Source organism: Xiphophorus hellerii, chromosome 23, assembly GCF_003331165.1.
Source record: "Xiphophorus hellerii strain 12219 chromosome 23, Xiphophorus_hellerii-4.1, whole genome shotgun sequence".
Lineage (NCBI taxonomy): Eukaryota > Metazoa > Chordata > Actinopteri > Cyprinodontiformes > Poeciliidae > Xiphophorus > Xiphophorus hellerii.
In genome coordinates, this window is record NC_045694.1 from 16,667,017 (window position 1) to 16,687,340 (window position 20,324).

The 20,324-nt window shown below is 39.5% G+C and overlaps 4 protein-coding genes across 5 annotated transcripts in view; all 4 read right to left on the reverse strand.

Annotated features, from left to right (window-relative positions):
- LOC116714991 (protocadherin gamma-A12-like) overlaps positions 1-20,324 on the reverse strand; it is a 188,203-nt gene that overhangs the window by 89,113 nt on the left and 78,766 nt on the right. The gene's annotated exons all lie outside the window — the stretch shown is intronic.
- LOC116714994 (protocadherin gamma-A5-like) overlaps positions 1-20,324 on the reverse strand; it is a 125,364-nt gene that overhangs the window by 89,108 nt on the left and 15,932 nt on the right.
- Positions 7,933-8,650, reverse strand: LOC116715034 (protocadherin gamma-A7-like). The gene has a single exon (XM_032555844.1). It carries the CDS (start codon positions 8,488-8,490, stop codon positions 7,948-7,950), a length of 543 nt encoding a protein of 180 aa, XP_032411735.1. The 5' UTR covers positions 8,491-8,650; the 3' UTR covers positions 7,933-7,947.
- On the reverse strand, positions 18,793-19,394 carry LOC116715037 (protocadherin gamma-A8-like). The gene has a single exon (XM_032555846.1). It carries the CDS (start codon positions 19,135-19,137, stop codon positions 18,808-18,810), a length of 330 nt encoding a protein of 109 aa, XP_032411737.1. The 5' UTR covers positions 19,138-19,394; the 3' UTR covers positions 18,793-18,807.

Genomic DNA, 20,324 nt, shown 5'->3' on the forward strand with positions numbered 1-20,324 from the left:
ACGCGAGAATTCTGGTTCCAGTCAGCGTCTGTAGCTTTCACAGTAAATATAGAAAGTCCTGGTGTGTTGTTTTCTACAATGTAGGCCTCATATGAGCTTCTCTCAAAGACAGGTGCGTTGTCATTTACATCAGAGATCTGTAAGTTGAGAGTGACGCTGCTAGAGAGGGAGGGAACTCCTTCATCAGAGCAGGTCACTGTGATGTTATACTCCGCTTTTGTTTCTCTGTCTAATTCGCTGTCTGTCACTAAACTGTAGAAATCATTCGCTGATGACTTTAAACTGAAAGGCGTATCCTCATTTATGAAGCATTTTACTTTTCCATTTTGCCCTGAGTCTTTGTCCTCGATGCTTATCACTGTTACTACTGTATTTAGTTTCACGTCCTCTGAAATAAGAGTAGACTTTGACATGATTTTAATTTGTGGGTTGTTATCATTTGTGTCTTGTATATCGACAAATAATTTGCAAGAATCTGTGAGACCACCTTCATCACTGGCAAGTAAATGTATCTGATAACTTCTTGACTCTTCAAAATCCGTATTTCCAATTAAAATCACTTCACCGCTTTCCTGGTTGACTTCAAATATATTTTTGACTTCATCGAAGGTGTTTGTAATTGTGTATGTAATCTTACTGTTAAAACCTTCGTCTGCGTCTGAAGCTTTAACTGTTGCAACAACTGTTCCCTTTGCTGAATTTTCAGTAACAGTAGCTTTGTATATCTGTTGTGTGAAAACCGGAGCATTATCATTGACGTCTAGCACTGTAATAACAATTTGCATCGTTCCTGACATCTGCAGCTCTCCTCCGTCAACAGCTGTTAACACCAGTTTCATATTTTGCTGTTTTTCTCGGTCTAATGGCTTCTGTAACACCATCTCTACATTTTTATTCCCATCGGGGTTGTTGTGTAGTTTTAACTCAAAATTCTCTGTCGGTTTTAAAGTGTAGCTTTTGAGGTCATTAATTCCGACATCAAGATCGACCGCTCTTTCTAAAACAAATTTAGCCCCGATCACTGCCGACTCACTAATCTTGAATTTCTTTTCTCGCTTCTCGAAAGATGGCGCATTGTCGTTAATGTCTGTGATCTGGATCGTAACGCTATAAAATTCAATTGGATTTTCTAAAATAATCTGAAAATGTAAAGAACAAGGCGTCGTCTTTTTGCAAAGGGTTTCTCTGTCGATTCTCTCCTTCACAAGGATGGCTCCCGTTTCTCTGTTTAGCTCGACGTACTCGTCGCTGTCTCGGGTGAAGATTCGCGCTTTGCCTGATGTCAGGCGTTTGATTTGCAAGCCTAAATCGTGCGCTATGTTTCCTATTAAAGATCCTTTGGCCATTTCCTCCGGAATAGAGTAAGAAACCTGCCCGAACACAAAGCCGAGGGAGAGGACAAAGATAGTCACCGTTACTTGCCTCCTCATTGTTCTATCCGTGTATTGTTCCACTGAAAAACTCTTTGGTTAAAAATCGAGTATTTTGTCTCAGTTCCAGCCGCAGACAATCTTTCAAACCAAGCACAATCCACGCAAAAGCACGTAGGTCGTCAGTCTGATATTTCTTTCCCCCTTTTTTTTTCCTTTTAAATATCTGCTGCGGTCCTTTCCTGTCGTGCTCCTTCTTCATTATGTGAACGATAGAAAGGAGGTCCTGCTGCAAACCTACTGTTCAATACACACTATGGTCAACAGCGGCCCTGTGAGTTCAAAATGAAAAACTGCAGATTAAATTGAGATTTATATGTCGAAAATTTTTTTTTAAATGAAATAAGTAAAATAAATAAATAAATAATAATCATAATCATCATATAATATTTTAAGAGAAAACTATGCACAAAAAGAGGGTCTTTTGAATTGTTATTGCTGTAACCCGGCAAATGTTTTTAAAGCTTTTGTTTTAAAATAGCAGAATAACAAATAAGCTCACAACCAATGTACCCTCTAATTTTTCATGTGCCTGGGCATACACACAGGCTCCCTGAGTACACTGAGGACCACTGTGAGCAACATCAGCTGTGCGCACTATGGCCACACACCAGTATTACACCTGTTATAAATCTGGGATCATAGAAAGTTACATGGCTTATTAAAAGAATCAGATTACAGCAGCAACTTCCATTAGTTTGCTTTTAATATAAGTGATTTACCCCACTTAAAATAAAAAAAAACAAAAACATTGCTGTTCATGAGATGCATAGTATGTTATATATAAGAGTCCTGCTTTGGCCATGGTGAGAAATGAGGGAACATTGCTCACAACTTTATTAGTTTGAATGAATGATCAAATATATGATCGTATCTGATAGTGAATCTAGTTTTTTTAACTTTATGTGAAAGCACCATCACAAGTTTTAAAAGAATGCTGTAGAAAACGCCGCTGTCCTTTGTCCTGAAATTGAGAAAATGCCTTCATACCCACATGACCTAATCGGTTATCTCGAGCTGATTGTATTCAGATGAATTCAGTTTGACATAAAAAATGTATTTTCATTATATAAAGCAAGACTGACGTTTGGCAGAACAAGCCAGCGCTATTCACGTTGATAGGTAAGCCCATGTTTTACTAAAAATGCCCTACCCTATGCTTTACCCAACTATTAATAATAAAAAAAGAGAAAATGGTTCCACAAAATTAACAAAATAGAAACTTGACTTTGACTAGCATGGAATTAATAATGACTAAAAGACGTAAGAAAAAACGCAAAAGAGGACATTTGCATTTGACTTAAAAAGTATCTATGTGCTATGAGACAAAGTAAGAACAAATAATGTTTCACTTTTTAATCCTCTTCAAATAATTGTTAAATAAAGCTTTTTTGATACCAAAGAAGAAGAATTCAATTAAAGAGGTAAATGATTTTGTTTAATCTATAAATGTTAATGTGTGAAAAACAGCGTGTAGCGTAAAGAGTTTTGGGGTCCTCTAGATAAAGTGCTACATAAGCACAGGGCATTTACAATTTCAATATATGGAAGGGATGTAAAGCATAAGAACGATCAAATAAATCAAAGTATTCTAACCTCTAGAGGAGAGTCGGGTTCATCCAGGATGCTCTTCTCATTCTGTATCCGCTGCATCGTAGAACCTGGGTCCATTATCAACAAATTCTGATTACCAGCTCCTCCGAACTTACAGTCACTCTTTCTGGAGTCAGTCGTTCTGCAAACCTCGTAATTGTACACATGTGGCAGAGTTCCTGTTCCCATAGTGTCTGAGTAACGAGGTGGATAATATGGAATCACAGGGAGGCTGGAGTGATACAGGATGCGAGACTGTCTCCATCTGTAGATCTTCACTGATATAATAACCACTAAACACGTGATGAAGAGGAAGGAAACCACAGCCAGAGCCAACACTAAGTAAAAAGTCAGGTTGTCATTGTATTCCTTATCATGTGGAAATTCACTGAACTCCGACAACACTTCAGGGAAGCTGTCCGCCACCGCCACGTTAACAATGACTGTAGCTGAACGAGAGGGCTGCCCGTTGTCCTCCACTATGACAGTCAGTCTTTGTTTCACAGCATCTTTATCAGTCACCTGACGGATAGTTCTTATTTCTCCATTCTGTAAGCCCACTTCAAACAGCGCTCTGTCTGTGGCTTTCTGTAGTTTATAGGAGAGCCAGGCATTCTGTCCAGAGTCCACATCCACAGCCACCACTTTAGTCACCAGGTAGCCCACATCTGCTGAACGAGGAACCATTTCAGCCACCATGGAGCCACCAGTCTGGACTGGGTACAGAACCTGAGGTGGATTATCGTTCTGATCCTGGATCAGGATTTTTATGGTGACGTTGCTGTTGAGTGGAGGAGAGCCTCCATCTTGCGCTTTAACAATAAACTGAAAATCTTTGATCTGCTCGTAATCAAAAGAGCGAACTGCATGGATGACTCCACTATCAGCACTAACAGATACATATGAAGAGACTGGCACTCCGTTAACAGAGGATTCCTCCAGGATATAAGAAACACGAGCATTCTGGTTCCAGTCAGCGTCTGTGGCTTTCACAGTAAATATAGACACACCTGGTGTGTTGTTTTCTACTATGTAGGCCTCATATGAGCTCCTTTCAAAGGCAGGTGTGTTATCATTCACATCAGAGATCTCCAAGGTTAGAGTAATGCCACTGGAGAGGGAGGGTACTCCTTTATCAGAGCAGGTCACTGTGATGTTATAACTAGAGGCCATCTCTCTGTCTAACTCACTGTCTGTCACTAAACTATAAAATTTCTTTGAAGTTGCTTTTATCAAAAACGGCATGTTTTCCTCAATGCTACACTCAACATTCCCGTTTTCCCCAGAGTCAGCGTCTTGAACATTAATTATCGTAACCACCGTACCTGGTTTGGAATTTTCTGTTACCGATTTTGTTTTAGACATAACATTTATAGAAGGTTCATTATCGTTTGTATCGGTAACTTCAACAATAATCTTACACGAATCTGTCAGGCCCCCGTCATCGCCAGCTTGTACGTGTATTTCATAGCGCTGCGTCTTTTCGTAATCTAAGCTTCCAATTAAAGATACAACGCCGCTTTCTTCCGCTACTTGGAATAAATTTGGCACGTCATCTAGTGTGTTTGTTATCGAATACACCACTTTTCCATTCGAACCTTCATCTGCATCTACTGCACGAACTGTACTCAGAATAGTTCCTCTCGGAGCAGTTTCCATAACAGTAACTTTATAGGTTTCTTGCGTAAAAACGGGAGCATTGTCATTTACATCTAACACGACAATTTCCACCCGCATTGTTCCTGACAGCTGAGGCTCTCCGCCGTCACTGGCAGTAAGAGTTAATGCGATGTGATCTTGCGCCTCTCTATCCAGCGGCTTTTGCAAAACCATCTCCACCTTTTTGCTGCCATCTTGTTGGCTGTTGAGCTTTAAAATGAAATTATCCGTTGGTTTAAGTGAGTAACTCTGCAGCCCGTTCACCCCCACATCTAGATCCATCGCTCTCTCTAATACAAATTTTGCTCCAATCACAGCCGACTCGCTGATCCTAAATTTCATCTCTTCCTTCTTAAACGTGGGCACATTGTCGTTTATGTCATTAATTTCGACATTAACTGAATAAAATTCAATCGGGTCTTCGAGTGTAATTTGCAGATGTAAAGCACAAGGCGTTGTCTGTCCGCACAGCGTCTCTCTGTCGATTCTTTCTTTGACTACCAGGAGACCTCTGTCTGTGTTTAGCTCGATGTATTCTGCTTTATCTTCTGTATATATTCTGGCTCTACCGGACTTCAGTCTCTTCACGTCCAACCCTAAATCATGAGCTATGTTACCAACAAGGGAGCCTTTTGACATTTCCTCTGGAATAGAGTAAGTGGCCTGCCCTGCTACACAATCGAGCGCAAAAATCACGACAAACAACAGTACTTGCCATCTCATTGTTCTCTCCAACATGGTATCCTCGTTAAATCCTAAAAAAATAAAGTTTCTTAATTCCAAAACGTGAAGTTTCCCCAAATATAAGATCGTCCAGCAGAGAATGTTGTATCTTTTATATTTTTGTTCCCAAATATATGCAGAAAGTACAGCGAGATGATTGCTGTCCCTTTTGTTGAACGCTTGTGGTCTATCTGAATAAATCTTTCGCTGTTCAGGGCATCAAAACGAGGAAAGAAATCTCTGCATGAGCCAACAGCGGCCCTGAGAGTACAAATTCGTGCACTGCAGACATCCAGTCTTTGCAGGAGCAGACCGGATGTGAGACTACAATTCACCTTAAACTGTTAAGATAAAAATACTACACGCACTTAGTAATACCGGGCATCATATTAATAAAAGGGCATTTAATCGAATCCAACTTTTAAAAAGGTTAAATTCATATTACAGCATATCATTTTCTTGGAACTATAATTATTTTTATTTTTAAATTATTGTCCGTTTACCATTTAACACTACGTATAAGGGGTTGAGGTACATTAAGCACGTTGTAGAAAATATAATACCTTGCGAAAAATTAATTAAAAAGAAAAAGAGATCTTGAGGTAGTTGATACAGTTAAGTGTTCATCTTGCATATGAATTAGAAATAGTGAAAAAGTACAATTATTTAGTTCATTCTGGCATTTTTAGATAGTATACAGACACGTAATGTATCAAAAATTACCCAGTCCGTCAAACACGGCAAGTTAATACAAGCAGTTTGAAATAACTAAACTATTTAAGAATAAATAATCCAAAATAGGTGTGGATATAAACACCAAATTGATCATTTGGTAAATAGATTATTTTTTTAAAAGAACATCTTTATTAAAAAAAAAGAAAAATAGGAGAAAAATATCTTAGTGATTGCCTTAAAATCGAAAGGTGTAAAACAAATCACATGGCTACTTTTTCAGCCGTAAAATATAGACTCCAAATTCACGCAACTGAAAATAAACACAACAGAGTTTTTAAAGCAAGGACTTGTAGTAGCACACACTAGCTTGACAAAAATGATGAAAATATATATTTTTTTTTTGTCAGGTTGTAAACTTCTCAGAACTGTCTTTTTTGTTGGTGCTTATAATTTTAATAACCTCTTTAGAGATTTATCAATGAGAAACTAAGACTAGTTATTGTTATGCCATTTTTTTTTTTTTTTTTACTAACAAAGACAGAGGTCTGTGCAGTGGTCAGCACTGAGACATTCTTGCCTTGCAGCAAGAAAATTCTGTATTCAACTTCTGCTTCAGGGTATGTATGCATAGAGTTCATCTGTTCTTCTCCATGAATATGTGGAGATTCCCTGGGTTTACCCAGTGTGTTGGGGTGTGCATGACTGTCGCCTAATGATCACTGGACATAAGAAACCCCACAACTTTGCAAAGACAAGCATGTACAGGAAATAGATGGATAAGGACAGATTAAGATTTTAAAACAAAGGAACACTTGTCTCAAATGCCCCAGGTAGAGCAGTAAGCTACACTTAAGATAGAATACTTAAAAATAATCTTTAGTATGACTAGCTTAAAAGGTCAAGCTAAATTGTGTTTGTATAAAAAGCCATATTTAGCACTGAGTTTTAGAATAAATAAGAGTTTATGAACACAGTTTGCTAGTAAGAAGAAGAAATTAAAGATGCTGATAAAACAAGGTGTCCAAAAAACAAGTCAGCATAATAAAGGAAATGATTAATGGTCATACAGTATGTATGTAAGCATAAAATATGACAAAAAGGCAGACAATTCAAGCACATGCCTTGGCTAGAAATCTGAATATTTTTAACATCTTGTCAAATATAAAAAGATATCAACACAGAACGTTGAGCTCCCACAAATGATTAGACCACATGTTGTTAGGCCTTGGCTGTTTTTATATTAATTTAAAGTGGAAAAATGTTGTCATCTTTATATCTTACATCTATATTTGCCTACTTACTAAAGCTTACTTTTTCAAACAAATATGGTGTGAATTTCACTTGAAGCTGTAGTCTTAAAAGCAATTTTTAAATAGTGAACAGTAAATTCTTATGAAAATTAAGGTATCAACACATTGTAGAGGATACTGATAATTAAAATTACTAGACATATTTACACAACAGAAATGTTTAGACAATCATTTGCCCCAACAAAACGTATCCAAAATTGTACTTAGAATAAAAGTCCATTACACTGCTGAAAATGAACTATTAACAAAGTAATTCAGGGCGAGAAAGCATGTTACTGTTACAAAACAATTTAGTTTAATGCAAACTTTGAATGAAAGTGGTTGTAAAAACTATAACATGCAGATGGCAACTGGATTTTGATAATAACATTTACAAGTAATGTGATAATGCTCTAACCTCTAGAGGAGAGTCAGGTTCATCCAGGATGATCTTCTCACTCTGTATCCGCTGCATCGTCCCTGCAGTACTGGAGTCCATTATCAACAAGTTGTGATTACCAGCTCCGCCAAATTTACTATCACTTTTTCTAGAGTCAGTCGTCCTGCACACCTCGTAATTATACACATGTGGCAGAGTTCCTGTTCTCAATAGTGTCTGAGTAACGAGGTGGATAATATGGAATCACAGGGAGGCTGGAGTGATACAGGATGCGAGACTGTCTCCATCTGTAGATCTTCACTGATATAATAACCACTAAACACGTGATGAAGAGGAAGGACACCACAGCCAGAGCCAACACTAAGTAAAAAGTCAGGTTGTCATTGTATTCCTTATCGTGTGGAAATTCACTGAACTCCGACAACACTTCAGGGAAGCTGTCTGCCACCGCCACGTTAACAATGACTGTAGCTGAACGAGAGGGCTGCCCGTTGTCCTCCACTATGACAGTCAGTCTTTGTTTCACAGCATCTTTATCAGTCACCTGACGGATAGTTCTTATTTCTCCATTCTGTAAGCCCACTTCAAACAACGCTCTGTCTGCGGCTTTCTGTAGTTTATAGGAGAGCCAGGCATTCTGTCCAGAGTCCACATCCACAGCCACCACTTTAGTCACCAGGTAGCCCACATCTGCTGAACGAGGAACCATTTCAGCCACCATGGAGCCACCAGTCTGGACTGGATACAGAACCTGAGGTGGATTATCAGTTCTGGTCCTGGATCAGGATTTTTATAGTTACATTGCTGCTCAGCGGAGGAGAGCCTCCATCCTGCGCCTTTATGTGAAAATAGAAATCTTTGATCTGCTCATAATCAAAAGAGCGAACTGCATGGATGACTCCACTATCAGCACTGACCGACACATATGATGATATTGGTACTCCATTTACAGACGTATCCTCCAGGATGTATGAAACACGGGCATTCTGGTTCCAATCAGCGTCTGTAGCTTTAACAGTAAATATAGACACACCTGGTGTGTTGTTTTCTACAATGTAGGCCTCATATGAGCTCCTCTCAAAGACAGGTGCGTTGTCATTTACATCAGAGATCTGTAAGGTGAGAGAGACGCTGCTCGAGAGGGAGGGGATTCCTCCATCAGAGCATGTTACCGTGATATTGTACTCAGAGACTGTCTCTCTGTCTAATTCACTATCTGTTATGAGGGTATAAAAGTCATTTGATGAAGTTTTAATAGCAAATGGTATATTTTCATTTATTCTGCAATTTACACGACCATTGTTACTTGAATCTGGGTCAGTAACGCTAAACATCACTATGACAGTATTATAAGGAGAGTCTTCTAGAATAAAGTCAGATTTTGACATGATACTTATAACAGGGTCATTGTCATTTACGTCAATAACATCAACAATAATTTTACTGGAGTCAGAAAGACCACCGCTGTCTGTAGCTACAATATCAATTTGGTAATTTTTTGCTCTTTCAAAGTCAATCTCCCCCTACTAAAATTACTTCACCATTTTCTTTTATTTGAAAAGTATCAGATAAACTATCAATAGAAGTCGATAATGCATACGAAATTTTTCCGTTGATTCCCTTATCTGCATCAGAAGCACTGACTGTCGTCAGTGTGGTTCCTTTCTGAGAATTTTCTGCTATAGTTGCTTTGTACACTGACTGTGTAAAAACAGGAGGATTGTCATTTACATCGAGAACAGTCACATAAATTTTCACTGTACCCGACATTTGCGGTTCTCCCCCATCTACAGCTTTTAGCAATAATGAAATCTCTTCCTCTTTCTCTCTGTCTAAAGGTTTATGTAAAATCATCTCAACCTTTTTATTTCCATCCGCCTCATTTTCTACCTTCAACACAAAATTATCTGTAGGTTTTAAGCTGTAATTCTTTACACCATTTCTGCCGATGTCTAAATCAACTGCTTTTTCTAAGACAAATTTAGAGCCCGTAACCGCAGATTCGCTGATTTCAAAGCGCTTCTCGCCAGTGTTTAAAGCTGGGACTGTTGTCGTTGATGTCGGTAATCTCGACTGTTATCCGAAAAAGCTCCATGGGTTTTTCTAAAATGACCTGCAAATGCAAAGCACAAGGCGTCGTCTGTCTGCAGAGCAACTCTCTGTCGATCTTTTCTTTCACCAGAAGGACTCCTCTTTCTCTGCTCAGCTCGATGTATTCCGCACTTTCTCCCGCAAAGATGCGCGCTTTACCCGACTGTAATCTTTTCACATCCAAACCCAAATCTATTGCTATGTTTCCCACCACAGATCCCTTTGGCATTTCTTCAGGAACAGAGTAGCTGATCTGACCTAGAGCTGAACAGACGCAGCAAAGCAAGATGGAAAACAGTACTTGCCGTCCCATTGTTCTGTCCGATGCTTTGCACTCCCGTTCAAAAAAATAGATTCAATCTCAATTTACACAAAGAAATAGAGCCAATAGAACGTGGAAGAAACAATAAAACAAAACCCATTCAAATCCAGATGATAGGAAGAACTTGCAACAAAACAGTCAACAAACGATCTGTGAGTTTTACGAAGGCAGCGCTCTCTCAATTTCCTCTCTAAAATACTGACATGGCACGGGAGGTTTGCTTTAAACCTTTTCAACAACTGCAAAAAAAATTGACCAACAGCGGCCCACAGAGTTGACAGAGCAAAACTGCAAGAGTTGTTAGGTAAATATAAAATGACTTCTGTAAAGATATCACCAAACCGCAATAAAAAAATAAAAAAAATAAATAAATCATTCAAAAAAGAATAACGGGTAACACAATTCACCAAAGGGAACCAACAATACATAATTACTGAAAATAATAATAAAAAAAAAACATTCCCAAAGTAAAGAAACAAATGTAATAGAGTATTAAGACACAAGGAGAGAGAGAGAGAGAGAGAGAGAGAGAGAGAGAGAGAGAGAAAACTGCAGCAGGAGTCTAGGTGATTATTAGCGCTTCTGTCCAGGGTGCTGAAATTTAGCATGCCTCAAAGCCTTTCTTTACCAAGTCTTATAGTGACTACAAATTAAATTAACTTAAACTAAAAAAAAAATTAAAAAAAAACATTTTAAAGTAAAATAAATAACCTTGAAACACTCGAAAAGTATAAAGAGATAAAAGAATAAGCCTCGGTAAATTATCAATAAAACGTTATTGCTTTGGAACTAAGCACAAAAAAAGAAGAAACAAAAAGTTAAAATTCAAACAAACGTGCAGAAATTCAAAAGACTGTAGCTGATTATTATAACTAACCTCAAGAGGAGAGTCGGGCTCATCCAAGATGCTCTTCTCATTTTGTATCCGCTGCATCGTTCCTGTTGTACTGGAGTCCATTATCAACACGTTCTGACTACCAGCTCCTCCGAACTTACAGTCACTTTTTCTAGAGTCAGTCGTTCTGCACACCTCGTAATTGTACACGTGTGGCAGAGTTCCTGTTCCCATAGTGTCTGAGTAACGAGGTGGATAATATGGAATCACAGGGAGGCTGGAGTGATACAGGATGCGAGACTGTCTCCATCTGTAGATCTTCACTGATATAATAACCACTAAACACGTGATGAAGAGGAAGGAAACCACAGCCAGAGCCAACACTAAGTAAAAAGTCAGATTGTCATTGTATTCCTTATCGTGTGGAAAGTCACTGAACTCCGACAACACTTCAGGGAAGCTGTCCGCCACCGCCACGTTAACAATGACTGTAGCTGAACGAGAGGGCTGCCCGTTGTCCTCCACTATGACAGTCAGTCTTTGTTTCACAGCATCTTTATCAGTCACCTGACGGATAGTTCTTATTTCTCCATTCTGTAAGCCCACTTCAAACAGCGCTCTGTCTGTGGCTTTCTGTAGTTTATAGGAGAGCCAGGCATTCTGTCCAGAGTCCACATCCACAGCCACCACTTTAGTCACCAGGTAGCCCACATCTGCTGAACGAGGAACCATTTCAGCCACCATGGAGCCACCAGTCTGGACTGGATACAGAACCTGAGGGGGATTATCGTTCTGGTCCTGGATCAGGATTTTTATAGTCACGTTACTGCTGAGAGGAGGAGAGCCTCCATCCTGCGCTTTAACGCAGAATTGGAAATCTTTGACCTGCTCGTAGTCAAAAGCGCGAACTGCATGGATGACTCCACTATCAGCACTGATGGACACATATGAGGAGACTGGCACTCCGTTAATATAGGAATCCATCAGAATGTAAGAAACACGGGCATTTTGATTCCAATCAGCGTCTTTGGCTTTCACTGTGAATACAGAGACACCTGGTGTGTTGTTTTCTACAATGTAAGCCTCATAAGCGCTTCTCTCAAATACAGGTGCGTTGTCATTTACATCAGAGATCTGTAAGGTGAGAATCACGCTGCTGGAGAGGGAGGGAACTCCTTCATCAGAGCAGGTCACTGTGATGTTAAACTCTGAGGCGCTCTCTCTGTCTAATTCACTGTCTGTCACTAAACTATAGAAATTACTCGTTGATGACTTCAGCATAAATGGTATGTTTTGACTAGTGTAACAATGCACCTTCCCATTTTCTCCTGCGTCTCTGTCCTCAATATTTATCATGGTAACAACGGTATTTAATTCAGCGTTCTCTGGAATTACGTTCGACTTTGACATTATGTTAATTTCCGGACTGTTGTCATTTGTGTCTTGAACGTCAACAATTAATTTGGACGAATCAGTGAGTCCACCATCGTCACTAGCAACAAGATTAAGTTGATAATTTCTCGACTCTTCAAAATCAAGATTACCAGTTAACATAACCTCGCCGTTTTCTTTATTTATGTCGAATATTGTACTTTCGTCGTCATTTCTAGAAGTGATGGAGTATGTTATTTTACTGTTAGAACCTTGATCTGCATCTGCTGCTGTGACGGTTACAACAACTGTTCCCTCTGGGTGAGTTTTCGGTAACAGTAGCCTTATACGTTTTTTGCGTAAAAACTGGAGCATTATCATTCACGTCTATAACTGTAATCACAATGAGCATCGTACCTGACATCTGCGGTTCTCCTCCGTCTACAGCCGTCAAGACCAGATTTATCTGCTCCTCTTTCTCTCTGTCTAGCGGCCTCTGTAACACCATCTCCACATTTTTATCTGGCTGATTATTGTAAAGCTTCAGAGCAAAATTATTCGTCGGCTGTAGTTCGTATCCATGGACACTATTAACGCCAACATCAAGATCTACAGCTTTTTCCAGAACGAATGTTGCTCCAATTGCCGCTGACTCGCTTATTTTGAAAACGACCTCCTTTTTCTTGAACATTGGTGCATTATCATTAATATCTGCAATCTGGATTGTTATTGTATAAAATTCCATGGGGTTTTCTAGTATTATTTGAAAATGCAACGCACAGGGCGTCGTCTGCTTGCAGAGCGTCTCTCTGTCGATTCTCTCCCCGACGAGGAGGAGTCCTCTTTCTCTGCTGAGCTCCACGTACTCACTGCTGTCTCGGGTATAAATCCGAGCTTTGCCCGAAATAAAACGCTGCGCCTCCAAGCCCAAATCGTGAGCTATACTACCAATCAAAGATCCTTTCGGCAATTCTTCAGAAATAGTGTAGCTGACCTGCCCGATAACCGAACCGAGAGCGAACGAAAACAGAATCAGCGTTACTTGCCTTGCCATTGTCCTGCGAAAATTCTTGTCTAAAGTGCGGTATTTTTACAATCTGTAAAACGGGCATCAAATCCAATGTGAATTGTCCCTGCGGGGTGGTAGTCCACACGAAAAATGAGTGCAAAATTCCACGGTTCTTTCCAAGACGATGTACAGAAACGGAGCGCCTCTTTCTCCTCTGTTCAGTCCTTTCTTTATCATGCGGGCGGAACAGAGGAGGTGCTGAAACAGACGTGTTGTCAGTTTTCTACACTCCGGTCAACAGCGGCCCTAAGAGTCTGTATATGAAAACTGCGGAACACAAAAAGCAATCAATCCTTTTTTTATTGGGTTCAAAGTATAAAAACCCGATGATTATTGAAAGATTGCATAGTTATTATGAATAAAGTTTTTAATATAGTCTTTCATCAGTCATCATATTTGTTTACAAGCCTTGAAGATAATTGGTAAGATTTTGGAAAAAAAATAGGCATTAACAGTATGAATGTGTTGCAGTATATCGTCTTTGTTCAACTCAGTATCCTAATTTAATGCAAGGCTACGCAGGTAGAAGGTTTCTATCACTCAAAACATCATCATGAACTTCTGGTAAAATGATATGACAACTGATAGTATGAGTATAAAACAAAACAAATAAACAAAAAAAGAAAGTCAGAAAGTACATGCTATCTAAGCTGAGACGGATAAAGAACTGACCGTGGTTCTGAAACCAGTCGTCCTCAACAGTCACTATTATTGTGACTGTTAGTTCAGTCATAAATTATAAATACTATTTTTTTAATCCAAGTATATCTGTAGAAGCGTTCAGCGTTCAGCAGACAAATAAAGACATTTAACATATAGCAGAAAATCAAAGAAACCTTTGATAATTGAAAAACTGATAACGTACACAAAAAATGGTTTACTAAATTAAAAAAAAGGCTCCTTCAAGATGATAATTCAGCAATTTATCTTAGCTGGTATTACAAGATAAAGATGTAGGAATTTTAAAATAACCTGTTCTTGAGATGGGCAAAACATTTTCACAAAGGAATAAATAAAAACAAAATAAAAGAAAAAGGAAAATCCAAGCAAATAATAATTAAAAAACTGCTACATATTATGGGAAATTGTAAACAAATAAATTAATGGGGTTATGGTGGTGTTTACGTCAACTGTTGCTGTCTGTGATTCTCATACAAACAAATTGTGGATGAATAAAAGACTGAACAATTGATTACAAGTATCAGAAATAATCAAATCCAACCTGTTTGTCTGTTTCTCTGCCTACTTAAATGCCTGCTGACTTTTCCAGGCATAAGTGGGTCATTATAGGTGTAGTTAAAACACTGTTGCAAAAATATTTGTAAAACTAAAGAGAATTGTACTGCAATGAAACAAAATATGATGTACCATAAAACATCATATAATGTAAGTGACTGTTGTTAAAAACTAAACTCGAATGAATACAGAGTGATAAGTTTTGGGGTCCTCTGGACTAGATAAAGGTGCAACACAAGAACAGGGCAATTATGATTTAAATATATTGTAGGGTAACAAGGCATAAGGAGGACCAAATAAATCAAAGCATTCTAACCTCTAGAGGAGAGTCGGGTTCATCCAGGATGTTCTTCTCATTCTGTATTCGCTGCATTGTCCCTGTAGAACTGGGATTCATTATCAACATGTTCTGATTAGCAGCTCCTCCGAACTTAATGTCACTCTTTCTGGAGTCAGTCGTCCTGCACACCTCGTAATTATACACATGTGGCAGAGTTCCTGTTCCCAAAGTGTCTGAGTAGCGAGGTGGATAATATGGAATCACAGGGAGGCTGGAGTGATACAGGATGCGAGACTGTCTCCATCTGTAGATCTTCACTGATATAATAACCACTAAACACGTGATGAAGAGGAAGGAAACCACAGCCAGAGCCAACACTAAGTAAAAAGTCAGGTTGTCATTGTATTCCTTATCGTGTGGAAAGTCACTGAACTCCGACAACACTTCAGGGAAGCTGTCCGCCACCGCCACGTTAACAATGACTGTAGCTGAACGAGAGGGCTGCCCGTTGTCCTCCACTATGACAGTCAGTCTTTGTTTCACAGCATCTTTATCAGTCACCTGACGGATAGTTCTTATTTCTCCATTCTGTAAGCCCACTTCAAACAGCGCTCTGTCTGTGGCTTTCTGTAGTTTATAGGAGAGCCAGGCATTCTGTCCAGAGTCCACATCCACAGCCACCACTTTAGTCACCAGGTAGCCCACATCTGCTGAACGAGGCACCATTTCAGCCACCATGGAGCCACCAGTCTGGACTGGGATACAGAACCTGAGGTAGGATTATCGTTCTGATCCTGGATCAGAATTTTGATAGTGACGTTGCTACTGAGTGGAGGAGAGCCTCCGTCCTGCGCTTTGACACGAAACTGGAAATCTTTGATCTGCTCGTAGTCAAAAGAACGAACTGCATGGATGACTCCACTATTAGCACTGATGGACACATATGAGGAGACTGGCACTCCGTTAACAGCAGAGTCCATCAAAATGTAAGAAACCCGCGCATTATGATTCCAGTCAGCATCTGTAGCTTTTACTGTAAATATAGACAAACCTGGTGTGTTGTTTTCTACAATAGTAGGCCTCATATGAGCTCCTGCTCAAAGACAGGTGCGTTGTCATTTACATCAGAGATCTGTAAGGTGAAAGTGATGCTGCTAGAGAGCGAGGGAACTCCTTCATCAGAGCAAATTACTGTGATATTATACTCAGAATATGTTTCTCTATCTAATTCACTGTCTGTCACTAAACTGTAGATATTATTCGTTGACATTTTCAGAACAAATGGCATATTTTCATTGATAAAGCATTTCACATTCCCGTTTTCAGCAGAGTCTGTATCCTCAATATTTATAACTGTTACAACGGTGTTAACTTCAACGTCCTCTGATATAACATTTGACTTTGACATTATACTAATTTCAGGCTTATTGTCGTTTATATCTTGCACTTCAACAATTAGCTTACAGGAATCAGTAAGTCCTCCATCATCTGTAGCTCCTATAATAATTTCAAATAACTTATTTTTTTCGAAGTCAATATTTCCAATTAGAGACACCTCGCCATTTTCCTCATTAATCTCAAATATTTTCCTAACATTTGATTGCGTACTTGTGATTGAATATGTTATTTTTCCGTTAGAACCTTGATCTGCATCTGACGCTGTGACAGAAGCAACAACAGTGCCTATCGGCGAGTTTTCAGTAAGCGCTGCCTTGTACGTTTGCTGTGTAAAACGTGGAAGCATTATCATTTGCGTCTAAAACGGTTATTACAATAACCATCGTTCCCGACATTTGCGGGTCTCCTCCGTCTTTAGCGGTCAGTACTAGATTTATCTGCTCCTCTGTCTCTCTGTCTAGAGGCTTCTGTAACACCATCTCCTACGTTTTTGCTATCATGTGGATTATTGTGCATCTTCAAAGCAAAATTATCGCTTGGTTTTAATTCGTATTTTTGAACTCCGTTGATTCCAACATCGTGATCCTCAGCCCTCTCTAAGCACAAATTCTGACTCCTGGTGTCGCTGATTCACTTATTTTAAAATGCATCTCGCTTTTCTCAAATGTCGGCGCATTATCATTAATATCTGTAATCTGGACGGTAACGGTGTAAAATTCTATAGGATTCTCCAAAATAATCTGAAAGTCTAGACTACAGACCGTAACCTCTGTGCACAGCGCCTCTCTGTCGATTTTTTCCTTTACGAGGAGCAATCCTCTTTCTCTGCTCAGCTCCACGTACTCCAAACTGTTCCTGGTATGAATCTTCGCTTTACCTGATATAAAACGTTTCGTATTCAAACCCAAGTCATGTGCGATGTTTCCCACCAGGGAGCCCTTTGGCATTTCCTCTGGAACAGAGTAGCTTATTTGTCCGATCGTCGAGTTGATGAGAAAGAGAGAGAAAAACGCCAGCAGTACTTGCCGCTTCATTGTTTGATCTGATTGTCTCCCAATGGAGCCCAGCCTCTATTTCCACACAAGCTGGTATTAATAGTCCAACATCAAATCCGAGCGCGTCTTCATGAAACTCTGACGGCGGAGAAATCCAAAATGAAAATGTGTAAACGCCAAGCTTTATCAAACAACCATCGTCCGTCAGCAATTTTCGGAGGCTTTCTTTTCGAGCTCCCGTTGCGTTATGGCGATGTTACAAAGGAGTTGCAGCAGCCTCACGCATATACTGGGTCAACAAATTTGAAGTCAACAGCGGCGCTAAGAGTCCACAGAATAAAACTGCAGAGCATAATTAGGACGTTCAGCTTTTAATGTTTCTGCATAAAAAAATAAATAAATAAAAAAAAAAACGCATAAAAAACATGAAGCTTTGACTGACCTGACACGTAAGTACAAAATATTCAGACGTAAAAGTCAAAAAATAATTTTTAAATCAAAATCCTTCACACTTTAAAATCGAAATCATTTTGCATCGGCATGTTTCAAAAATACGTAGGAATTCAAGAGAGAAGCAAGGAAGTTAGTGAACTGAAACAGGACGGTGATCATTAATGATCATTACTAGGGTGATTTTTGAAAAGGACAGATATATAGAATTATGAACGAGAACGTTGTTGGAAAGTGGAGACGAAGATAAAAATAAATAAATCACTGTCCATGGTGCTGGCGTTAACTAGCGTCGTGAATAAGTAAAATATTCTGATTGATAAAGGTGAAAGATAATTTTCTCAAATGAATTTAACAACTGAGGGCATATTTAGAAAACAATTTACTTGAAAAGGGGCAAAACCCATGATCTATGTTTATGTTATCTGAAATCTCAGGCTGTTTTTCATTTATTTCTTTTTTCAAATTCACACTGTCAACTCACAAATACACTGTACCAAGACTTATTACAATGCAGAACTTGTAATTTTTTTTTTCATGAAACTTGCAGTAATTGCATTTTAAACGCTTGATGACAGAAAAAAAGGGGGGAAAACAAACAAAAATAACTGTCTAACCTCTAGAGGAGAGTCGGGTTCATCCAGGATGCTTTTCCCACTCTGTATCCGCTGCATCGTGCCTGTAGAACTGGGATCCATTATCAACATGTTCTGATTAGCAGCTCCTCCGAACTTAATGTCACTCTTTCTGGAGTCAGTCGTCCTGCACACCTCGTAATTGTACACAGTGTGGCAGAGTTCCTGTTCCCATAGTGTCTGAGTAACGAGGTGGATAATATGGAATCACAGGGAGGCTGGAGTGATACAGGATGCGAGACTGTCTCCATCTGTAGATCTTCACTGATATAATAACCACTAAACACGTGATGAAGAGGAAGGAAACCACAGCCAGAGCCAACACTAAGTAAAAAGTCAGGTTGTCATTGTATTCCTTATTCGTGTGGAAAGTCACTGAACTCCGACAACACTTCAGGGAAGCTGTCCGCCACCGCCACGTTAACAATGACTGTAGCTGAACGAGAGGGCTGCCCGTTGTCCTCCACTACGACAGTCAGTCTTTGTTTCACAGCATCTTTATCAGTCACCTGACGGATAGTTCTTATTTCTCCATTCTGTAAGCCCACTTCAAACAGCGCTCTGTCTGTGGCTTTCTGTAGTTTATAGGAGAGCCAGGCATTCTGTCCAGAGTCCACATCCACAGCCACCACTTTAGTCACCAGGTAGCCCACATCTGCTGAACGAGGAACCATTTCAGCCACCATGGAGCCACCAGTCTGGACTGGATACAGAACCTGAGGAGGATTATCATTCTGGATCCTGGATAACGATTTTCACAGTAGGCATTACTGCTGAGTGGAGGAGAGCCTCCATCCTGTGCTTTGACAGCAGAAGCTTGAAGTCTTTGATCTGCTCATAATCAAAAGAGCGAACTGCATTGATGACTCCACTATCAGCACTGACGGAAACGTAAGAGGAGACTGGCACTCCGTTAACAGAGGATTCCTCCAGTATGTAAGATACACGAGCATTCTGGTTCCAGTCAGCATCTGTAGCCTTTACTGTGAATACAGAGACACCTGGTGTGTTGTTTTCTACAATGTAGGCCTCATATGAGCTCCTCTCAAATACAGGTGCGTTGTCATTTACATCAGAGATCTGTAAGGTGAGAGTGACGCTGCTGGAGAGGGAGGGAACTCCTTCATCAGAGCAGGTCACTGTTATATTATACGCAGATGCGCTCTCTCTATCTAAATCACTGTCTGTTACTAAACTGTAGAAATTATTTCTTGATGATTTTAAAATGAAAGGCACACTTTCTTTAACAAAGCATTTTACCTCTCCGTTTTTTTCAGAGTCTAAATCTTCTATGTTTATAATTGTAACAACAGTATCAGGTTTTGAATCCTCAGCTATTACATTTGACCTTGACATTATCCTTATTTCAGGTCTGTTATCGTTTATGTCTTGCACATCGACAATCAATTTAGAAGAATCCGTCAGTCCACCATTATCACTGGCAAGGAGATTTATTTGAAAGTGCTTTGAATTTTCGTAGTCAATATTTTCAATTCAATACAATTTGTCCGTTTTCCTCGTTTATCTGAAACACTTTTCTGACGTTATCTAACGTGTTTGTCATTGAATATGTTATTTTACTGTTAGGACCTTCGTCATGATCGGACGCCGTAACTATAGCAACAACTGTTCCTTTCGGGGAATTTTCAGTAACAGAGGCTCTGTATGTTTTCTGTGTGAAAACTGGAGCATTATCGTTAGCGTCTAAGACTGTAATATCTATTAACATCGTCCCTGATCTCTGTGGCTCTCCCCCGTCAACAGCTGTTAACACTAGATTTATCTGCTGCTCTTTCTCTCTGTCTAAGGGCTTTTCCAAAACCATCTCGACATTTTGTCGGCCATTAGCGTCACTGTGCAGATTCAATGCGAA